The sequence below is a fragment of the Atractosteus spatula genome, chromosome 5, assembly GCF_055471065.1.
Source record: "Atractosteus spatula isolate fAtrSpa1 chromosome 5, fAtrSpa1.hap1, whole genome shotgun sequence".
Lineage (NCBI taxonomy): Eukaryota > Metazoa > Chordata > Actinopteri > Semionotiformes > Lepisosteidae > Atractosteus > Atractosteus spatula.
The window spans coordinates 30569180-30591450 of NC_142710.1; the positions used below are offsets into that span (position 1 = coordinate 30569180).

A 22271-nucleotide genomic window follows, 5' to 3' on the forward strand; every position below is an offset into this window, starting at 1 on the left:
TTATTTTTTTATACAGATGACGTTCCCCCTCCATAGGAAATATCTAAAAGCTGTCTCCATGTCGTGTAAAGCAAAGCAGACTTGTATTTCTTATTCACGATCCATACTGTTATATTTTTGAAAGGCAAAGAGTGAAACATATAAGAGTGTCACTGGCTTCTCTTGGATATGTAAACACCACTTTAATCGATACAGGTGGGTCAGGATGAAAAAGTCTGCCCTAACATTGTAACACAATCAAGTGAATTATATAAACCTGCTCCTCTAGTTTGTGCCCGCTCATCTTATCTTTCCTGACAGTGTCAAGACAGTAGCATTATTTCCTCTAGAATGGAAAGAAACGGACTACTTGTGCTTCACAACCCGAAAAGTGCTGCACAACACACAGGCCTTCAAAGCAATGTCTCCATCTAGTGGAGACAGCTATAAATAAAATTAAAAGGTGGAACAGTGGGAAAATTGTTATGACAGAGAACTTAAAATTGTTATAATTGACAAGCTCCTATCCATTATAATTTTATTTTCAGTATTTCTAATAAAATTCTTTCCAATTAAGCATTTTCTGTATTATGCATAAATTCTCAGGTTGATCTTTTTGTAGTGTATCACACCTCCTGTAAATAACTTCTGAGGGAAGAGAGGGCAAGAAGGACAGAAGACCTCTCAGACAGGTGGACTTGCCACAGAGACCTTCAGTTTTGGGCCTCTGAGGTTAAACATATTCATGGTAATGTTGGTATCGTGGCTAGATAAAAATTAGTACTCAGCTCTGCACAGCTTAAGTGGACAATTATTTAATGGGCTTCCACAGCTAGTTTATTTTGTGACGACAATTCAGATCACAGTTCAGTTGGCATGTATGTACAGCTCATTTTTGTAAAAAGACAAAAGTGGTGATTTCGGATCAGAGTGTGTACCTAGCACAAGAGCTTGGGTTCCTTGAAAGGGTAATCTCAGCTCAATGAAGAGGAGCACCAACACAGTTAAAAGTCAAGTGGAGACTTGAACTACAGATTTTCATACATTTCACAAACAAAGAAAACCAAACTAACTGGTTGATGCCCAATACCCTTAATACCTTTTGTTTTATTCCTGTCTAATTCTTTCTTAGCACAGGCTGGGGAATAGGGCAAACAGCCCTGGCTAAACCCAGTGAATGGACAAAGCTGGTTTGATTTAAAAAATATATATTTATCCTCACTCTTTGTGTCCTGTTGGTCAAACAATCTAAGATCCAACATACAATATTGAAGTCTAGATTACAATTTGAGAGTAAACTCTCAGCTAATAAGTGTGGTTGGCTGACTTAATTAGGGATGCTTACAATAAAATGGAGGGAGAGAAACAGAATGTCTCATTACAAAACTGTCACATTAATACAAGGAAGACTGATAAACAGTCTTTACAGATAGAGGCATTGGAATATTGTTTTGAAACATTAGCTGTTTTCCTAAAGTTTTGAGTTGGTTTGTTTCATGTCTTTGAAATTGGGGCCAATTTGTTGCAATGGGTGACTGGACTTCTTCATAAGGCACCATGCAGCTTGGTGTTCCTTGAGGTTCCAACACTGGTGCTCTTAAGGTTTGTCTATATGCTACCTTTAGAGAACATGAATAGAAAACACAAAACATTGCACAAATATCACTAGATTAAAAAGTGCACTTGTCTTAAGGGATGTAAAGATATAGATAGGTGAATTTATAACATCACAACTTGATTTGAGAAAATGTATTGCTTGTTGGCCTTTCCTGTGCTAAAATGAGATGACTTCCAACTTGTAAAATGCAGCTCCATTAAGTCTCAAGCTAGGGATTCTTTATAAGACTAGAAAACTAACACATATAACACTGGTTCACTGACTACCAGTGAGTTATTGAATTGATAGCTCTGAGCTGGCTCTTTCCTCTAGCCAGTATACACCTAGATTCTGCAGTCTCATGTTAAACATTACAGGTGTTCAAAAATGTTTAAAGAATCCAATATAAAACTGGAAGTTAATTATACCTGAAATACCATGTGCAAGAAACTCTTGACAGGTCTTTCAGTCTTTAAAAGCATGCCAACAGATCAATTCTTTACTTTGCCCAATAATTATTACTATAGTATAGTAATAGTTTCCCTACAAATGCTGAATAGTATAGCAATATGAAGTGATCACCTATCCCCTTTCTCAATTCTGATTAAGATATGAGTATCTGTTTGTATGACATGCACTGTACTGCACTAAGAAATAATAGACAAGTGTAATTTATTATTATTATATGGTATTTGCTGAATTTACTAAAGTATAGCCTTTGCCTTAGTGAAAACACGGTGATGCTAAACCCTCAACTGGTCATACAAAGGTAGCTAAGCAATGGCGATGTACAGCTGGGGTCTTTAAAATTTTATAAAACTGAGTGAAGGGCAGAAGAGATACTTAGGGAAAAGGATACTTTGTCTCAGACAAAAGCCACAATGGCCCTTTTCATGAGCTCCTCCTAACCGTGACCTGCATTGTATCAATTAGATTAGGTTACTTGGGATTGTTTTGATAGGAACTGAATGGCTAAATTATGGCCTGTGGCTCCATGTAGGAATCAAGAGAAAGAAAAAGTCGATTGTTTCTAACTCAATTATGGCCTAAGATATGCTCCAATGGAGCGTTTTCTGACAACAAAAGCACAAGGCCTCAGTCTCGTTATTTTAAATGACATCCAACATTAATTCGATCGTTTCTGCTTGAAGAAAAGATGACAAGTTTCACAACAAAGAGGAATGTTCAGGTTCTGCAGATTTTTGAAGTTGATTAAAGTAAACACAAAAAAAATATTTGTTTAATTGGAATTAAGCAAAGTCTGGTATCTGACACAGATCTGGCTAGTACTGTGCAAGCTCTAAGAAGTACCAATCAATACAGTTGCAGCTTCCAGCCTTTTAATTTTATTTGGCTGTCTGAAGACCACAACTAATAAGCCCGGTTTACTACAAAAGAAGGTTTTGCTGGGAGATATAACGGTTTAATGGACAGTAATTCATCAATTAAAAAACACAACAAAAAACAGCAGCCATTAGCTCCTCTGATTAAACTATTTCCCTGAAATGTTGTTTTTTATTGAATAGGAGTTTATTCAGATCTAATTTAAGATTAGATAGAAGTCATTTAGCAGTCCCTCAGTACAGAAGACAGTTCTAAATTCAGGTTTTGAGTTTCGTGAACAATGAATGTACTTGTTTTAGTCAAAGCACTATGCAAGTTTCAATACTGCTGTAGACCACAGCTGAGTAGTGGCCATCTATTCTTCAAGCGCTTCATATTGGACAAATTAGGAAGCAAATCTTGCACAAAAGGAGAAGAACCTTCATCTGTTCAAATGCAGTCACTGACAAGAAATACTGTAGATTTCTTTTACGTATCAAGCACTATATCAGTGCTCTGCTAATGCAGCCTTCATTAAATGGATCTGCTGCTGTGTTGAATGTTCTGCAGTTAATCATATAACCCACACTTTTTGCAGCAAACGGCCACAGCAATGTCATGCAGCCAGTGAATGCTATCGTGTAAGAAAGCACAATGAGGGAATCTTTGGCAAGCACATGCAACATAAAAAGCTTATACCACAAAACACGAACATGGACAGATATTCAGCACAAATTAACACGGGGAGATGAGTGTTAATGTTTACATGAATTATAAGGACTACTGTTTGTGCTATTCTAAACTGAACACCCACATAAAGTGCTTTCTGCTTTGAAACACTTTAGAAGAAACTAACCAAATCATTTCTACCCACATATTATTTGCAATAAACCACTGGAATAATTCTAATTCACTTCACATATAGTTTTGTAAGTTTGAAAGCTTTTTCATACATAGAAAAATTATAACGGTATTAGTCTGTTCTCACAGAGAAACCCCTTCCAGTTCCCTTTTCTACACTACAGGGCCTAGTTGAGTGAACAAACCTGAATCTTTGTCAAATGAAAGCACTTGTCAATTGACCTACCTGCCGCATTCAACCAGCATGACTCTGAGTCTCCCCTCAACCAGCCGTGAGTCCTGAACAGAAATGTCCAGGTCAGAGGTCTGTCCCAGCAACGGCTGCACTTGAAAAGGGAAAAACGGTTTGTATCTGGGAAGAGAAGACCAAAATGATCAATTAATGAGGCTGTCTCCATACCACAAAAAAATGACATTTTTCTTTGCTGTTTTTTTTAACTACACATATTGTTCAGTCTACAGAACCCCTCAACTTCTGTGGGGGTATACAGTAAATGATGTAATCTGTGCTCCTTGTAGAGAGATGCACACAGGAAAGTGGTAAAATTCCTAAGTGCTGAGACTTTAGCTTACTTAAGAAGCCTGACATTGTGTAAAGTGGTTTTATGAAAAGGAAAGCTTCAAATCATCCTGCTTTCAGAGTGTATTATTCTATAGCAGTACAGGTATATTCACAGCTGAATGTATTAGAAATGAAGGTAAGGGCTTCAACCCGATATTGTCCTCTGCTTGTGTCCTTTGTCTGTTAGAGATCATGGCAATTAATCCTGTCCAATATCTCTAATTCTTTAGGTCTTAAAGGATTAAATGCTTTAGTGTGACATAATATTAACAACACCAGTGAACTACAAAACTAAGTAACTTACAGTCTTTGGTTTTATTTAGGAGTGCATAGAACAATAATTTTTCCAGTTTTCATTATTAGGTTTTCAATTAGCATTTAAATTAGCAATCTTCTACAGTGATTACATCGCTGATCAAAACAACTTGTTGGAATGTGGAAGAGCTACCGTATTTACCTTAGAAATACATTTTCAGATGAAGGACGTATTAAAATACAAGAGCACATGAAATGCCATAAATTGCATTTCTTTAGCTCTGTTTAACCATTGGGAAAAAACAACTGGTAAAAACACTGATTTACTTGAGACCTGCAGTGGATAAAGACAACTTTTGCTATGATCGATATAGACATATTTTACCTGTGTGGGTGTGGTTAGAGAACAGTTGCTTTAGGCAAATAAAGTGAAAATGACATTTAAAAACACTTGAATATCTTCTTTAAACCCTAAATAAAGAATTAAATAAATTAATGTTGATAAGAAAAATGGTTAAAACAGATATTTACACATAAAGTTTAAATGCTTTATTCATAAAAAATCAGATCACTCTGAAATTCTACTGGTTGAAGAATATAACGGTAAATAACAATGTTGATTTTCAGTGTCTATTTTTAATCCTTTGACTTGCAAGCTAGACCCAGACATATTAATAATGCAAGTGTCTAAGTGACAGAAGAATGGTGCTGAAAGCTTCATGGCTGGCCACTTCCTTCTCATGTGATTTCCAGCTATAAATGAACCACTGCACTACTGCCTTTCTGTGGCATTTTACTACAAATGTTAAATCAACTGTCTAATGTTATGGATACATCTCTTCAGATCACTGTCTGTAATTATTGTAAGAGAAAAAGGAAACAATCATCCTAAATATTTACTTTAAGTGCAATCTAAAAACAATTTAGTATCTTTTCGTGTCTTTTCACCTCAGTTCAAGTGTAGCTCTGATCATTGGGAAAGAAAGGTTCCTGTTTTTTTTTTCCCCTTACAGGACATTGGTCTGTATCACAAGAGCACAAGTAAGCTGTGAACACACTGGACAGAAAGAGGAAGAGCTTGAAAGACTAATAAAACAGTCTCAAGAGGCCTCTCTACACTGGCTGGGCAATGCAGCCTACATAGCAAAAACCTTTAAAACATGTTCTAAAAAAGTAGTCATCACAGTGAGGGTTTCACTAGCATGATGTTTTACAAGACAACACATAAATTAAAGGAATTACACAAAAAAGATGGCAAGATTACACTTCATTAGAAAAAATACACTGGACTGCATTTTCACTGTAGATGGGAAACTTCAGTATTGCTCAGCTGTTCTTGTGAGGATTAAGAAATTAAGAAATCAGACCTCTGTTACAGCAGGTTGCACCACAGATCTCTCTCTCTCTCTCTTAAGCACTGCAGATCTGTCAGTGAAGGGATGCCTAACACTAGCATTGCTAGGCTATCTTACATCTACATCCCAGGCACCTACGTGTCAGCATTAGTATTGCTGTAACCTGCTGAGTCCTTCAGTACAAACGAGGAGGAGCAGACTTCTATAAATACAACAGAGATGCAATGATGTAAAGCTCTAAAGCTCTTAGAGGAAATTCCAGGCTGTGCTGCATTTTCTGAGCTTTTCCCGCATGACTTCACCCTCCAGAGAGTATGGACTATGGCTTAAAACTTTACAGACCACAAAAAACGTTACATACAGTGCTAGAAAAAGGCATTTCAAGCTCAAGCACCCTATCTCATCCAATTCATGTCAGGATTTTTCCCCCCAATTGAAAGGCATGTTGGAGGTAACCTTCACAGTCACAAATGGCCAGCTGATAAAATAAAGTGTTTAGGCTCTAATAATCATCATCATCATTGTTATTATTAATTCCTTACCACTTATAACCCAATTATACAGTATAACACTTTCTGGACACTCCACTCAAAGCATTTGACAGATAATGTGGACTCCCTTCCACCACCAATGTGCAGCACCTGCCTGGATGATGTGACTGTTGCCAAAGTGTGCCAGAACTGCTATCAGCGGGGAGAAGAACAAAGTGATGACGCCAATTCATAGATAGGGATTATTAGAAGGCAATGATTGGTAAAGGACAGGGGTAAATTTGGTCCGGATGCCAGGGTAACACCCCTACTCTTTTTGAGAAATGTCCTGGGATTTTTAATGACCACAGAGAGTCAGGACCTCGGTTTTACATCTCATCCAAAGAATGGCATCTTTTTACACTATGCTGTCCCCATTACCATAATCAGGCATTAGGAGCCACACAGATCGCAGAATGAGTGCTCCTAGTTGTCCCACAAACACCTCTTCCAGCAGCAACCTTAGCTTTCCCAGGAGGTCTGTCATCCAGGTACTGGTCAGCCTCACACCTGCTGAGCTACAGTAGGTTGCCAGTAGGTTGCTGGCTTAGGCTGTAAGGAAACTACTTCTGCTTATGCATAAAGTTATCTTCTCCCTGTGTAAAACGTCTCAGAAAACTCGGGGACATAAGCATCTTTACGTTTCCCATGAGAATCGAATTCTTCAAGTTTGAATGGAAAATCCTGACTTGTGTCTGATTCACTGGGAATAAATTAGCATTGCATAAATACTGAAATCAATCTTCTGGCAAGCAGGCATCTTTACAGCAATACGGAGGGTTAATTATTAATAGCAAAACACACTACCATGTATTTTTTAAAGAATTAGGGAGCCTTGTATTATTTTTCTGAAACACCCACATATTTAATGAATAGCTTTACCTTCATGGTTCTACTTATTTACTTCTAAACTAGGCATATTTAAATTAGAAATAATCACATGAATAAACTCTTAAAAGAAATTTCTAATTTAATTATTTGAACCCAGAAAATGAAAAGCAACATCTTCCTATTCTGTATACATATCAACTCTCCTTACCCAATCAGAAGAAATGTTATTTGCCTACAAAGCTTGCTCAATGCATCACATACAGTACATCTCATGGAGAGCAAGTTGGGGTATGCGAAAAGACAAATTCCTAATACAAGAAATTGTTTATGGCCAATAAAGTAATAATAATAATAATAATAATAATAATAATAATAATAATAATTAAAGAAACACATGATTTGTAAATTCCTGTATTAAATGTATTTGGTAATACCAAATCTATACAGTCAGAACATCTGCCAGCTGATCTTAGAATCATTCAAATGTTTTTTTAAACAAACAGCAGGCATTATATTTCAGAAATAGGTGCATGATACCATAATTTAGCAATGACATCTGTTGGGTAAAATGGAAATCGCTGAAGACACTGAAGGTAACTCAAAGAGCCAGTTGCTGTAAGCTTTGAAAAGCAATGTACCAGAAGAACTAGCATTAGATCCTTATTAAACCAATTTTTAAAAATCTACACTACACTGTACTTAATACTTAATGTACATACATAATATTATTAATATTATCAATCTATATGGAATGATGCATAATAAAGCAAAATATGTTTAATTTACAAAGCACCTATTCAGAAACAGAATTCCCCAGTCACTTCATGACCAAGCGAAATGATGGATGGAGCTGCAGTACGTAGATGCATTTGACATGTACTTAAATATGAATTCTATCCTGAAGTGCTACTGAAATGGCTATGAAGAAACTAAAACTAAATGTGTTTGAGTAACTGTTGAATTAATGTCCAAGGAATGACAGGGATTTAATAAGTTTCTCATTGAGAAGTAGTTGAATACATTTCAGGTATTACTGGTTCTTAAATGAGCCCATACTAGTTTCTTGACAGTTTAAGGTTTTACTACATTTGCATAAGCAGCCTAAAATCTAAGCACATTTTATATGTTTTTTTTTCCTGAGCATTAGTGTAATTTGTATAAAAGCTTGAAGCTTGAAGCAAATCCCAAAACTGATATTTAGGTTGTCTTGGGTTGGATGAACACCAACAAAAATCCACAAAATGTAGTTTTACCAACAACTAGGGAGAGGAGATATGGAGGGCCACTTTGCATTGTACCGTTACAGTCATGACACCACAGATGGCCATAGATTCTGTTTGAAGCTTGTGTGGTATTCTGCTGAAATTTAAAGGTTAGAAACTGAGTGCTGCCCCACTCAAATTTCAACTAAGCTTCTCTTTGCTAACTCATATGGCATGTACTCGTAATACCTAGTTTAGATGACTAATGTCCTTTAATTCCAGTGGAAGCAAATGAGTGAGACATATCTTCCGCGCTAAGGGTACAGTATCAGTGAGGGACTGGCTTCTCATAGGCTGCTAAACATCACTGAGGCTGATAGTACAGGTCATGTCGCCTGGGTGCTAGAAGATGTGCTGTGGAACTTCTCAATGCCACTGCTGTGCGACAGATGCCCAGGGGCTTCACGTTTTATCTTAGTTGTCCATAACCAGATCCATAGCTTCTAAGTAATTTCAACTACACAGGTTGACATACGACAGAATTATAGCATAAGCTAGAGGCATGATGTTCCATCATCTCAGCACTACTGGACCTCTTGGGGTCTGAAACCATCTGCCTATCCCAGCATACTTCCCCTGACAAAGTGACCACAGTGACCTGGCTTTCAATTAGTTTTGCTTTCCATATGACTTAAAAGCTAACCACTTTGGCTGAAGTCATCAACAGCTCATTGGACATTCAAAGTGCAATCAATGTGATCATTAACAGTGTTTCTTGCCTTTGTCTTCCAAGTCCCAGTCCATGACAGAGCAACTGGTACTGGGCTGGCAAATGGAGCTTTTCGAGTCAAGAGGCTGAATTTGCTGATTGGTGGCTGGGACACCTGCTGACAATGATCTGGCTGTTCTGTGACAACATTCCACTGTGCGGTTTCACAGTATGTTTCATCTTGCTCTGCCGAGGGCAGAGACTTTAACCACTCTATTGCGTCATTTACACATTGGCTTGAGCTCAAGGCATCTCGAGGTGGTACACTACTGCTCAGAACAGTAACAAGCACACAGTTTTCCTCGTTCAATAAAGTCAGAATAATCTTCAATTCTGGGGTGCAGAGAGAGCTTGTGTTGTAAAAGCATAATGTAGTTGACACATTTCTTTGTGTCTTATGCAATATGAGGCGTTTCCTGTTTCCTTCTCTATTTTACAAAAAGCACATTTTTTCTCTCAGTAAAAGCCATCCTGCACAGTTTCTAGACAGGCACTCTCAGAGAGCTTCAAAACTACTGCGAAAAAAGAAAAGCTTGGACTGAAACTGCTCTCTTATAGCACTAGGCAATATTGTGTCTGCACAATTTTTTAAGGTCCTTATCATAGCATTATTTTAGAGAGACTTGACAGTGGTCTGTCCTGTTTCTTCTGACAATTTTATTTAAATCTCACCAAGCCAGTAGGGGTGCACAATCATGAACCAAACGAGCACTGTTTCTTCTGCACACTCTTGAGTACATGGAAATCAACAACCTGTTCAGATACCATCTCCCGAGCTTTTAAAACATAGCCATAGCAATAAAATAATACATAGTTCATGTGGGTAAGTCCTGCCCTTTTACTATTCTAAATGCATTTTCATACAATTCCAAATGCACTCGGAACCTTTTAACATGTACAGGTCGTAGAAGATAACTGTTTCAGTGAAGGCAGCAGACTTCACTTTTACGGTGACCTCTGCCAGGCCAAAGGTTGAAAAAGATTTTTCTTAAAGAAAAACGATCAATTTTTAAGTCTGTATGCCCCAAACACCCAGATGCATTTTCCCCAACACCACCAGTGTCTGGCAATGCAGCGCCTCTTAAACTAAATTGTTGCAGGGCAGCCCTTTCCCCATTTGGTTTTCAGAACACAACAGTTATGAAAGTCTGCTCATCCTAAGACAGTCACATCAAATATGCATTCCCACTATGCCACGGGCTAAATGGGCTACTGTAGCCCATTTTCTCATGGTAGTGTTTTTCGCTGCAGGGCAAAAAATTCTTTGAGGCTTTTCCAGCAAACCAGAGCTAAGATTCAACACTGACTGAAGGAAATGAAAACATCCTTTGAAAGGGATACAGTTGGCTGCTGCTTGTCAGTATGTGCACTTAGGTTCAGGACACCAGACCATGCTGACCTCAAACACAAGCAAAGACGTCATCGAGCCAACAGCTCCTAGATGACACGATATTTAAACGATATTCTAAACATTTCTAGCATTTCTAGAAAAATGAACAAGTTTTTGGATCAGACCTTTCATCTTGGCTCGAAGAAGCTAGGCGAAACTGGGCCTTGTCAGCATTAAGACCAGGAAACTGAGAAAAACAAGGTTATAGCTATAAGGGGTGTTGGTGGACCACTAGGGGGCACTCTTCCCTAAGTACTTCAATTTTCAAACTAATGCCCCATTACAGTGACAGGAGACAATGTTGTGTTGCAGCAACAAAATGTGAAATGTTAAACTGAGATTTCTGCCTTAATTCAGCTGGTGATGTAAAGTTCTCACTTCTCTGCCCAATCTTTTCTGTAGCGGGAATGTGGATGTGAGTAACACAGATGGATGCTGCAATTCAGTGGTGAAGGAACTGGGTCTCTGACTAGCTGCAAAGAACTTTAAGATCTGCTGAATGAAATCCACTGTAAAAATGCAGTTATAATTAGCAATAATTATAATATTATCACATGGGAAGAGCACTTCTCAACTAGTTCTTCATCAGATGAACATCAGAACAACCATGAACAAGAGGCCATTTGCCCCCCTGTTCTCAGTTGATTCTCTTTCTTTATAGTCTCATAGCAAACACTTGTTGTACTAGACACACCATTCCCAAGTGTGAAATCCACCCGAAAGCCCCTCTATCGAGCCAATCCAATGTCAGCAAATATAGGCTGACTGAAACTAACTTTTGCATAATACAACTCACTATAGGCACTAGATAACTAGATCTTTTTGTATAACTATGGCAGTGTTTAAGTATCACATGTAGGAGAATGTGGCTTGCCATACCTGATCTGTGTGTACAAGCAGTCTGAGATAATTATAATCCCCAGGATTATAATTAATATCCCCAGGACTATTAACGACAACTTTTCCATCCTACAGGATGATCCCTCCATTGGGGCCCTCTTTTCTGACCGCCCAGTCATCTCATATTGCCGACCACCTAATCTGCGCAACCTTCTTGTTCACAGCTCCCTTGACCGCCCTCAGCAGCCATCCACACCAGGCACTTTCCCTTGCAACAGAGCTCGCTGTATCACCTGCAAGTACACATCTAACACCGCACTCATTCAAGGCCCCTCAGGACAATTCCAGATCACCCAGATGGCATCTTGTACCTCCAGCAACCTTATTTACTGTATCTCTTGCAGTAAATGCCCAGCCATCTACATTGGAGAAACAGGAAGGAGACTCGGAGATCGCTTCAGAGAACATGTTAGGGCTGTGAAGATTAAAGATCTCTCCAAGCCCACTGTTTCTCATTTCACCTCTGACGGCCACGACCACTCTAATCTCTCCATCTGTGTTCTCAAAGATGGTTTGCTGAACTCATACATCAGAAAGACTACAGAAACCAAAATTATCCTGCATCTAGGATTTCACCTTCCCCCTTCTCTTAACGACAGACTACTTTTCTTCTAAATTCTCTCTGTTCATTGTAGGTTTCATTTCACACCTCCCTTCACCTATCCTGACTTCACACTTCTTGATTGGCTTCTCTTTCTGTCCCCTGCTCCCGCCTCTCGCTCCTCCTCTCTCCCTGCTTTTGTTCTCCCGCTACATTACCTTTGCTTACTGCCCTGTCTTCCTCACACCTGAAGAAGGCTCCATGGCAGAAAGGTTGTGTTTTCTTTCTTCTCTTTTCAGCATGGAATAAGCTTGTTCCTTGAGATAATTATAAGCCTACTACAGCTTCTGTCATCTGGAAAAAATTTTATGAAATCCTTTCACTATAAAGCATAAGTCAACATGATGAGCAAAACACAAAGTTAACTCTAAAGGACTTGTAACTTAAAGAGAAAGGAAGAATAAGAACTAACATGGTCCACTACTATAAAATGCAGGCAATAACAAACTCCTTACTCTTCCATTCCATAAAACAAAGCACAAATGAAGCCTATCGCTTTCAGTAATTCGCTGGCGTCATCCACTGACTCCCATTAAAAATACATTAAGTACAAGCTTCTCCTTGATTGAACTGCGACACACATTTGTTTGTCTTACAATTACAGTCATGTTGCTTGTAAGCCCACATAAATGCACTTCACAAAGGTTCAGTAGTCTTCAAGTGCTGAGGAAAAAAACATTAAAACATGGCCAAAATCCAAATTACTAGTGCACTTTTCTTTCCGACTCTTCCAAATCTTCAAACACCTTTCATCTTGCCTCGAACTACTTCCAGATGTTTAAGACAAAACTGAGATAAATACCAGGCTCCTGAGGAAGTTAGATAAATATGACATGATACATGATTGCATATAGCCCTGCCCCACAGGATCACCAATCTCTTGTGTAAGACTAGATACAATCTAAAGAAACAAGTAATAGGTTAATTCCATGCTGAAAAGAAAAGAAAGTAAACAACGTTTTGGCTGTGGAGCCTTCTTCACACCCGAAGAAGGCTCCATAGCCGAAACGTTGCGTTTACTTTCTTCTCTTTTCAGCATGGAATTAACCTATTACTTGTTCCTTTGCAGCCTACACATGCTGATGCAGCTACCCACCTGAACTACTAGATGCAATCTAGCCTGGTCAGCAAGGCAGGAAAAGAATATTATGTGCTTCGGTCCATTTGTAGTATATCTCAGAGAAACTTAACCAGTAGCATGAGCAAACTCGGAAGGAAAGCGCTTTGCCTGAGTGAGGACAAAAACTAAGCTACAGCATACTAAGAGTTGTTTATTTTTCTTGAGATAGCTTTTCATAATGCGTTCTTTCAGTGGTTTCCAAAGTATATTGCACCAGTATAGACATCATACAGTAAATTACCACAAGCTGCTTGGAAGAAGCAGTTTAGAAGAGTACAGGGCGGAATCTGCAGTTAGTTACATCTGACTACATTACAGAAGATGCCTGGTGTCTGAAAGTATTAAACACCTGCACTAAAGCAAGCAAGTAGGTTTGACTGGTTGGGTGAGGGCAGCACTCCAGGAGGTAAGTTGCATTGCAAAGCACTTCACTATAAAATCCAACATCATCCAGTATCAGTACAGCACTAAAGGTGGAGTGTGACATCAATTTTAGTGACATTTTATGCCTACAGTATAACCTCGAGCCAGAGAAGGAGAGGTGTCTGTGTGAAAGGAAACAGCCCTCGGTTCAGAACTTTCAGCTGCCTGCATTTCAATAACATGTTTTGGAAGGTAGATACAATACTGAATTTAATACAAGCAATCTGCCAGGAAATACAATGTGACTTTTAAATGTTCAAAGAGTGGACAGGATTTTGTTTTAATATCTCACGGAAACATCAGGCCTGTAAGAACAGTTCAGGCCCCTGTGAGGACTGCAGTTCTCCACAGCTCACACTGTGAGCCTGTGCTTTGCAAATGAAGAATCTGTATAATAAAATAAAACACTGCACTCTTCAATAAAACAGCTAATGGTTCCCATAGTAACTCAGCAAAAACATACATTGATCATAGTTTGATTAGGAAAAAAGCAGAAAATGAATGTGTCTAATTTAAATGACATTTTCTAATTTAGTGAGACACTTCCATCTGTGCTACGGTTATATTCATCATTGTCTGAAAATGATTTGGGGTGTGCTGCTTTTATAAAATACCTTCAATTTTTGTTTTTGTCTGAACTTTTAGATGAAATCTAGAAACCCTATATATGGATAATGATTTGCACGCTAATAATTGAAACACATTTTCATCCACTTTAGGATGCAAGGGCCTTAAGAACCAACAGCTGTGGGGATAATTCATCTATGTATTTATGTTCTCAACTACAATTTGTACACCAGAAACAGCTTACTGCAAAAAACATCCAGGATTAAAACCTATTTTAGGAGACAAACAAAATGTAGATTGGTGCTCCTGGCAAACACACTGCATCTAATAATCATTCACTGACCATAATAGCAGGTAAATAACTCTATACAAGGCTTGAGAAATGACAGACGCAGACAATAATAAACCAATTGAGAGGCCAGTTTTTAAGTTTGAATTTTTTTTAGAACAGACAGCGATTTTCTAATTCTGTGAAGGTTAGTAGCCAGTTTATTTCATCCTTCAGAATCAATCAGGTTTCGCTGTTCAGAAACAAAAAAATATCACGCTGTAATGACTGTTACGACCCCAAGTGTCTAGGGGTAAAGGGGTGTAACATTTAGGATAATTCTTTTGGAAGCAGGGGGGTTTTGGTGAGGGACTAGGAAGCGTGATAACAAGGGTAAGGAACTAGAGTGGTGCCAAAGGAAAGAAAATAACAAACAAAATGGAGCTGGCTAGGACAGTGAGGGAAAGCTAATCTGACTACAAAAGAAAACCCGAAACACAACAGAAAAAACACACACAGAACACACACTGGGACGTAACAATGACACTTTAGAATCTACAGGCCTGCAAAAGGTTCAGCTGAAGGCCAGGGAACAACAGTTCACTGCTTTATAAGGCCCAGATCAACAGAGGTTTTGTACAAATAGCACCTGAATACACATAACCCCAATTTGTGGAATGTGATAAGTATTTTTTGCGTGCCATGAGCCCAGTCCGAACATCTCTCCACCGAACCCATGGAAGAATATGACAGACTGCCTAACCAGTGAGTACAGTCCAGCTGTATGGACCATCTCTTTGGATGTAGGAATACTAGTTTATGGGATGCAGCTTTGCATTTTGGATGAAAATTTTCAAGTGCTATGGAGGTGACGATGCCATCTACCCAGCCTTTTTGTGGACTACAAAAAATATTCAAATATTAATTGGCTGCATGTGTTAAACCCATAGTATTCACAAAGAATTATGGAATTTCAGCAGTTTTCAAGCAGGACTTATGGAAGAAATGCAAGATTCAGACGGGCTTCCTGGAAATATTGAAATGTGCTGAGTGAAAATAGAAGCCTGCACTACTGATAACTCAAATCTAAAATATTTACTCTGCTTGGCTTAAGAAAGGTTGTTATCAAGGATAAAACCTATTCCAGTAAATATGACTTTTGACGATAAGCTTTAAGAGTTGACAGGCAATGTGAAAGGAAGTACTGTACTTGTAAAACAACAGTAATGTATTTTTTAATGCTGTGCATAAAGGCTTCACAACTCAAATCAACCACATACAGTATCATGCCCTTAAAGGCAAACATGCAAGATACAACCAAGAGCACCTCATTCTTTTTTTCTACACGTTCTTTAAGGTCAGCGGATCTGAGACCACAAGAACATTCTGTCTGGCCCTGTCTAAACCTTTTTATGACTGTACCAAAGATAATGCTGTTTTGCACAAAGTCCATGCAGAAGGCTTTGTGTTTTACATGTTTTCTACATGTGGCAGTTATGCTCAGCCCAGACAACCTCTGAGCCATACTAAGAGCCATTAACTCTACACCTCAGCCCACATGTACACTTTCAGGACTGCACATTCATCACTGAAACCGCAGTGACTTCAAAAGTAATGATCATCTTGTATTTTAAATAAAAGAATCCTTGTTTCCCTAGTTTCACTGTACAGGTTGTGATGCCACCAAACTACACAGTACAGCACCACTGTACCTGCAATCCTCCTCTTCCATTATTCAAGGCCTGTTTTGCATTATTAACAGGTAACATTTTTTAATAGAGCACTTTTGTTACCTAATGATTTACCTAATAGTTTTTGTACTAATGCTACAGTACCCCTGTAAAAGTGAAACGGAAAACTCCCATTACTATCATATTTTAGGTATCAAACCAGTTAAACATAGCTCCTACTTAAGATTCTGAACAAACTGCAAAATAAACAGTAGCCAACGTAGTGAAATGAAAGTAAAGAATCACTTGTCTATTAATTGTTTAAAAAAATATATATGTAACAGCACTAAAATATACTTATAACAAGAGTGGCAAAATGTGATACCACAAACACCTGAGCTGAAATGGTTACAAACATTCCAGTGGGATCTAAAGCCCAGAGACTCAACCAATCTGAAGGCATTTATAGCCAAAACTAGAAAGCTACCAAAAACATTTTCATCTCATAACAGAATCCAAAGACAACACACTTCACATTAAACACTAGTATTCTATAGAGTTCTATACCATAGTTTTATCTTGAATACTAAATACTACTACAAACCACTTTAGATCATGCCTGCAATCAGTTTCCAGGTGCAGCAAGTTTAAAGTGAATTGTATTTTATTACACTCCCCTACTCGAGTAAGAATGCAGTGTCAGTCGTCACTGCATAAATCCATGCTGAAAAGAGAAGAAAAGAAACACAACATTTCGGCTGTGGAGCCTTCTTCAGATCCAAAGCAATTACAATTCTTGAATTATTGTGTACATAAAACCCTTAATAGAAAAACACACTTCATAGAAACTTTGACAAACTTACAGTAGTTATTAAATTAAAATGAAAATTAGAAATGAATTACCAAGGCATCCACTATGGAATCTAAGATGTACAGTATGTGTGGTAATCATAACAAACACAGTGGTACAAATAATGCATATAGTGCAGCAGGTAACTGCCAGGTCTCTAAATTACAAATCTAGTCTTACCTGTCTGTTTTAAGAACACACATCTTAGGCGTGTAAATACCTATGTGTTCTGTGCTCAATCTCTCAACAATACAGCACCCTTGTCAAGGACATTGCTGACAGCTCACAACATTCCAAACTACCTGACTTCATCTTATCACAATTTCACCTCTGGCAATGAAAAGACATACATTGCATTAATGGCTCCTTGTGATTAACAGCTAGGTTGATACAACAGCCCATTGACACAACACATTAATTACATCTAACCACCATGTATGGAAATGCCATGAATGTGATTCACATAACTAAACCACCTTTTCACTCCAATACATCCCAGCTGCTCTCCCCATGAGCAATGTAATTAAAGTGTCACAGTTTGACAAAGTGAATGTGGAAAAAGTTCTAAGAATTTCATTCATTGCTTATGTGGAATGCAAACTTTTTTTTTTTGCTTATGCCTCCGAGACAAAGTTTGACTGACAACTCGGGAACATTTCCTGCTGAACGTGTCAACAGCACAGGCCAATGGTGCAGTTGAAACACCTGTGCCACTTCTTCTGTACTACATGTAGGGCACAAGAAGTTTTTCTTATGCTTAACTGTACTAGTCAGCATACAAGGAAACCATTCTGCTTTACCTCTTCTGTGAAGTCCTACGCTGCCATAATGTGCTGACTGACTTCAGGGTATTTGATGAACAGCAGGTTTCTAGGAAGTTTAACCGAATTGCTGCTGTACAGCAAATGATGCCACGTGCACCTACTTTACATTTGACAATAAGAGATAGTTACAGTACATTTACAGAGCAGAAGGTAAATATCAAGACACCACGCTAGACGTGTGGAGGAGCACACTTCACCACCATGATCAAATAAAAGACAAGACAGACCAGAAGCTCTAATCATATTCATAAACTACTGTCCATTTGGGGAAAAGAGCTGCTATGCACAGTATGCCAGAATCTAGTTCTAGAATATAGTCTAGTCCCCAGAAGTACCTACAGTTTATCCAATCCTGCTTTTCTTATACAGGTTACACTACAGAAGGCATTCTAAAACAAAGTACTTCATGACAAACATATCACTGGAGAGGGGTAGGAACTCAAAATACAAGACAAAGAGGAGCTAAGTAACTAAAGTGTATATTTTGTTGATCAGTGTGCCCAAGGAATGGAATGGTCTTTGCATTACTGGTATATCCCCTGATCAAATTGATCTGGTCAAGTGACTGGTCTTTCAGTAATATAGTGATAGTTTCTCTTTCTTCATTTAAGCAGTTTGCCTCTAAAAAACTGCTCTGACATAACACTATCTGACAAAAGCAGAAGAGACCTTTACCAGGGACAAAGAAAACTAAACATTAGTTTATTTTATACACACATCATGTCAAAGGACTAGTTTCAATTAACTAAAATATTCAACTACATATGTTTTCATTTTTAATTGATATTCTAAGATAAGCTATTACTAAAACACCATGTTGTGCAAAGTCATGAATTTCCTGTGGTTCTACTTATCAGAAGGATCTAGACATCTCTGAAATGCAACATCTCAAAACTTCCAACAGCTACCAAAAAGGAAAGATGAAAGGCACAATATGAAATGTGTGTCTTAAAATATATTTAAGCTACATACAAATTAAAACATAAGAAAACCTAAAGCCTTTTTCTCAATAACTAAAAGATCACACTCAAGATACTTCACATATTGAACTATTTATCAATATCTTCATACTGCAAAAAGTTTCCAGAGTGTTGCAAAAACTTGTTACATTTGGTATATCTATGCATGTGGGAAAATATGCAGTATATATTACATTCTGCACATTAGAATCTCCACATTACATTATTCACATTAGAAGTTGTATTAGGGTCTGCAACCAGTAAATGGAATAAGCTGTCATTCAACAGAAGCATAATTTTTGTTTCCCCGCTAAGTTACAATCTGCATCAGTTAAGTAAGTGTGAAAAAAAATGTAAAAAAAATCCTAAAATAAGCTACTCTGGTGACAAACGTTCTAAACTCTCTCTTAAACCAGGGGTTTTCCTTCTGGGGCCAACGGACGTCTGGCTAACCTCCAAGACCTTACAGGAGTCCAAAGAAAATAAACGTTTTACTCAAAAACATATTTTGTCCAAGTCACAGTCATATACAAATGATTTACTGACTTTACCATGGATCTCTGTTAGAATATATTCAGTATATACAAATTGCTTATCAACAGGAACATCAATTTACGCATGTATGTTTTTAGAAAAATAAAATGTAAGGTATCTAGATATCAATCATATGCTGTTTGTGTCATTTTGATTAACTGATGATTCATGACAGTGATGCACCCACGTTATTCTTACAGTTGCGTGTAAGCACAAAATCACCTCAGCGGCAACAAGAGTTTATTTGGCACAGGCGATGACACCATTTGAACCTGTTGAATGTCAAACCCGGTGAAAATCTAGAGGAAATAAACAAAAGAGCTACTATATTCCACTTATCAAGGTAACAACACCTTCCTGCATTTGGTATGTTGGAGCAGTACCTCAAGCAGGTTTTGTGCAGACCACCATGATGGCTACAGATGTACACAAAGCCAGCTGATCTGTGTGCTAGTCTTGGCAGGAGGGTTCAGTCACTACAGATAACTGAACTGTATGGTGTTACGTGATCTCACTGGGGCCTCACTCGCTGCCCTTCCTGTGGATTCCCCCAAATGATCAGCAGTCAAACGGTTGAGTCCTGTTGATAAATATTAATCAGCATGAAGAACGCACCCATGTGATTTCTGTTCAAGGAAATATCAGTGCATCTGTTGCAAAACGTCTTGATAAGTGTGAATTTGTTGCAGTTAAAAGTGATACATTTCTTTTTGGTGTTGATTACATATCAATATTCTCAGTACGATTAGAAGACTGCAATGTACTTTAGCTTGACTGCGACTTGGAAGTCCATGCTGAGCCCCCCTGTTGGAATAGGGTCCCCCAAAAACAAGTGCCCGAGAATTCCTGTTTTGACCAGCGCTGCAGTATTTTTGGTATGTTTTTTACACATTATCTTTACTGAACTGCGGATACTTTTATAATCTGGTTTGGCATAAGGCTGCTTGGAAAAAAAAATGTAAACCATGCAGAAATGTATGCTTTACATTTTGCTTTTACAAAGAAAATTGAAACCATTTTTTTTTTTTTACAAGCCCTGCTTCATTTTGATTTCTACAGCAAAAGAACAGTGAAAAAGACATTGTCACTCATTGTCACTCCCTGCCTGATCTGGGATAATCTCTGTGTTTGACCACAATCAATCAGTGTTTGATTGCCTTCAAAATATATAATTGATCATAAACATTTTTAAAAAGTTAAATGCGGTAGTGAATGACTCTTTCGAAATCCAGGACCCCAACATCTTTTGTCTATTATTATACCTAAACTGTATACAGTCTATGACTGTATATGCTTTGGAAACATCCTACGTATATCCTAAGGATGCCTTTCATTTTGATTTGAGTTCTTAACTTAGCTGTGAAACTAAGGAAGAAGCTTCAGTAGTATTGCCTTTCAGTAATATTGCCTTTCTGCAATGCAATGTAATGTTCAAACAGATACTGTACTGTCCTGTGTCAGTCAGACCTGTAATACAAAACATATTTTAGGCAAATTTGGAAAAAAGCATAAGGCTGTAATGTAGGTCTGTTGATACATTTTAAAATTTAACTTTAGTTAACAGCCTCCAGCTCCAGTCCACTCAAGTATTACATGTGCTGCAGGTTTCCTGTGCTAAATGTAAATCTCCATCCTTCTCTGCTACTGCCTTAAAAATACAATATGGACCTATAAAGTGCTTTTCAAGAATGGCACCCCAGAGTGCTACACAATAAAAAACTATTAGAAATGCCATTAGGTCACTGGTCAATCCATCTTATTAATAAGATCACGATAATAAATGTAGTTTAAGATTTGACTTAAAAGGTTCAGCTGTGGGAGTATTTCTCAAGCTGTCAAGAATGTACAGTAGGTCCAAAAGCAAGATGTACTGTATAAGAACCTGAAGCCCACACTCTTCCTGACTGGAGTCCACTCAGTACTTACTGATCTCAATGTGTTGTGAAAGATGGGTCTATCATTCCAAAGGATGCTGCAAATGTTAAGACCTAGAGTGGTGAGCAGCCTTAAACACAGTCAACAAAATATGGAATTCAATCCTGTCTGGCAGCAGGGCAATGCTTATCAAGAGGGGATGATGTGTTATGAGTGCTGTACCTTAGTGGACAGTCCTACTGCCACAATTTCAACCACCTGAAACCTCTATTATTTTAAAGTCGAGACAAAAAGCAAACACAGAGTATTCTTTCTCCTTCCCGTTCTGTGTTTTTTGAGCAAAGACTCAATAATAGCTGCTTGTATACATTACAACACAATCTGTAATTACATATTTGTTTTAAGTGAACTATTCTGTCTTTACTGTTATGTTTTATTCACTGTAATTCAATAGTTAAATGAACAGCTTATTCCCTTCAAACTTAAAAAAATGTAAAATGGTACATATTCTGCATTTCTGAACAGTTATGAAACTGACACTCCAAACATACTGAAAGTATCTAGAACTAGTATCTATATTAATCTTGCCACCACATATGCTGACAACAATCAAAAGACATTAGTCTCCCACGTTTTCTCTCCTGCAACAGTGGTTATATGATTTTCTTGGGACAAGGGGCAGAGTTTAATCTAGCAAATCTCCACAAAACTGACAGAGGAAATGTAAGACTATGGGCAACATTGATAAAATTTTTATTACACCCTGTTTTGAAACAGGAAAACTGGAAATGTCCACAAAAAACTGCTTTGAGTAAATCTAAGTATCCTTAAAAAGCGGTGTCAACTATGTACTTTCCAACTTTGTGTCTCAATAGGAAAAAAACAGATATTAATACAGCACTGGATAGTTTATGTTTATCACACTGAAGAACATCTGCATTAGCCAACAGTACCAAAACTTTAAAATGAACCCTCACCATAATGATAACTGAAGCTATCTTACTTCAGTACAGTAAGGCAAAAACA

At 37.9% G+C, this 22271-nt stretch overlaps 1 protein-coding gene across 1 annotated transcript in view; it reads right to left on the reverse strand.

Annotated features, from left to right (window-relative positions):
* The window catches only part of pdzd8 (PDZ domain containing 8), a 60622-nt gene that overhangs the window by 36323 nt on the left and 2028 nt on the right, over window positions 1-22271 (reverse strand). Inside the window, exon 2 of the mRNA XM_088917192.1 lies at window positions 3987-4112. Within this exon, the coding sequence (XP_088773318.1) occupies window positions 3987-4112 (126 nt within the window). The remainder of the gene's footprint in view (window positions 1-3986; window positions 4113-22271) is intronic.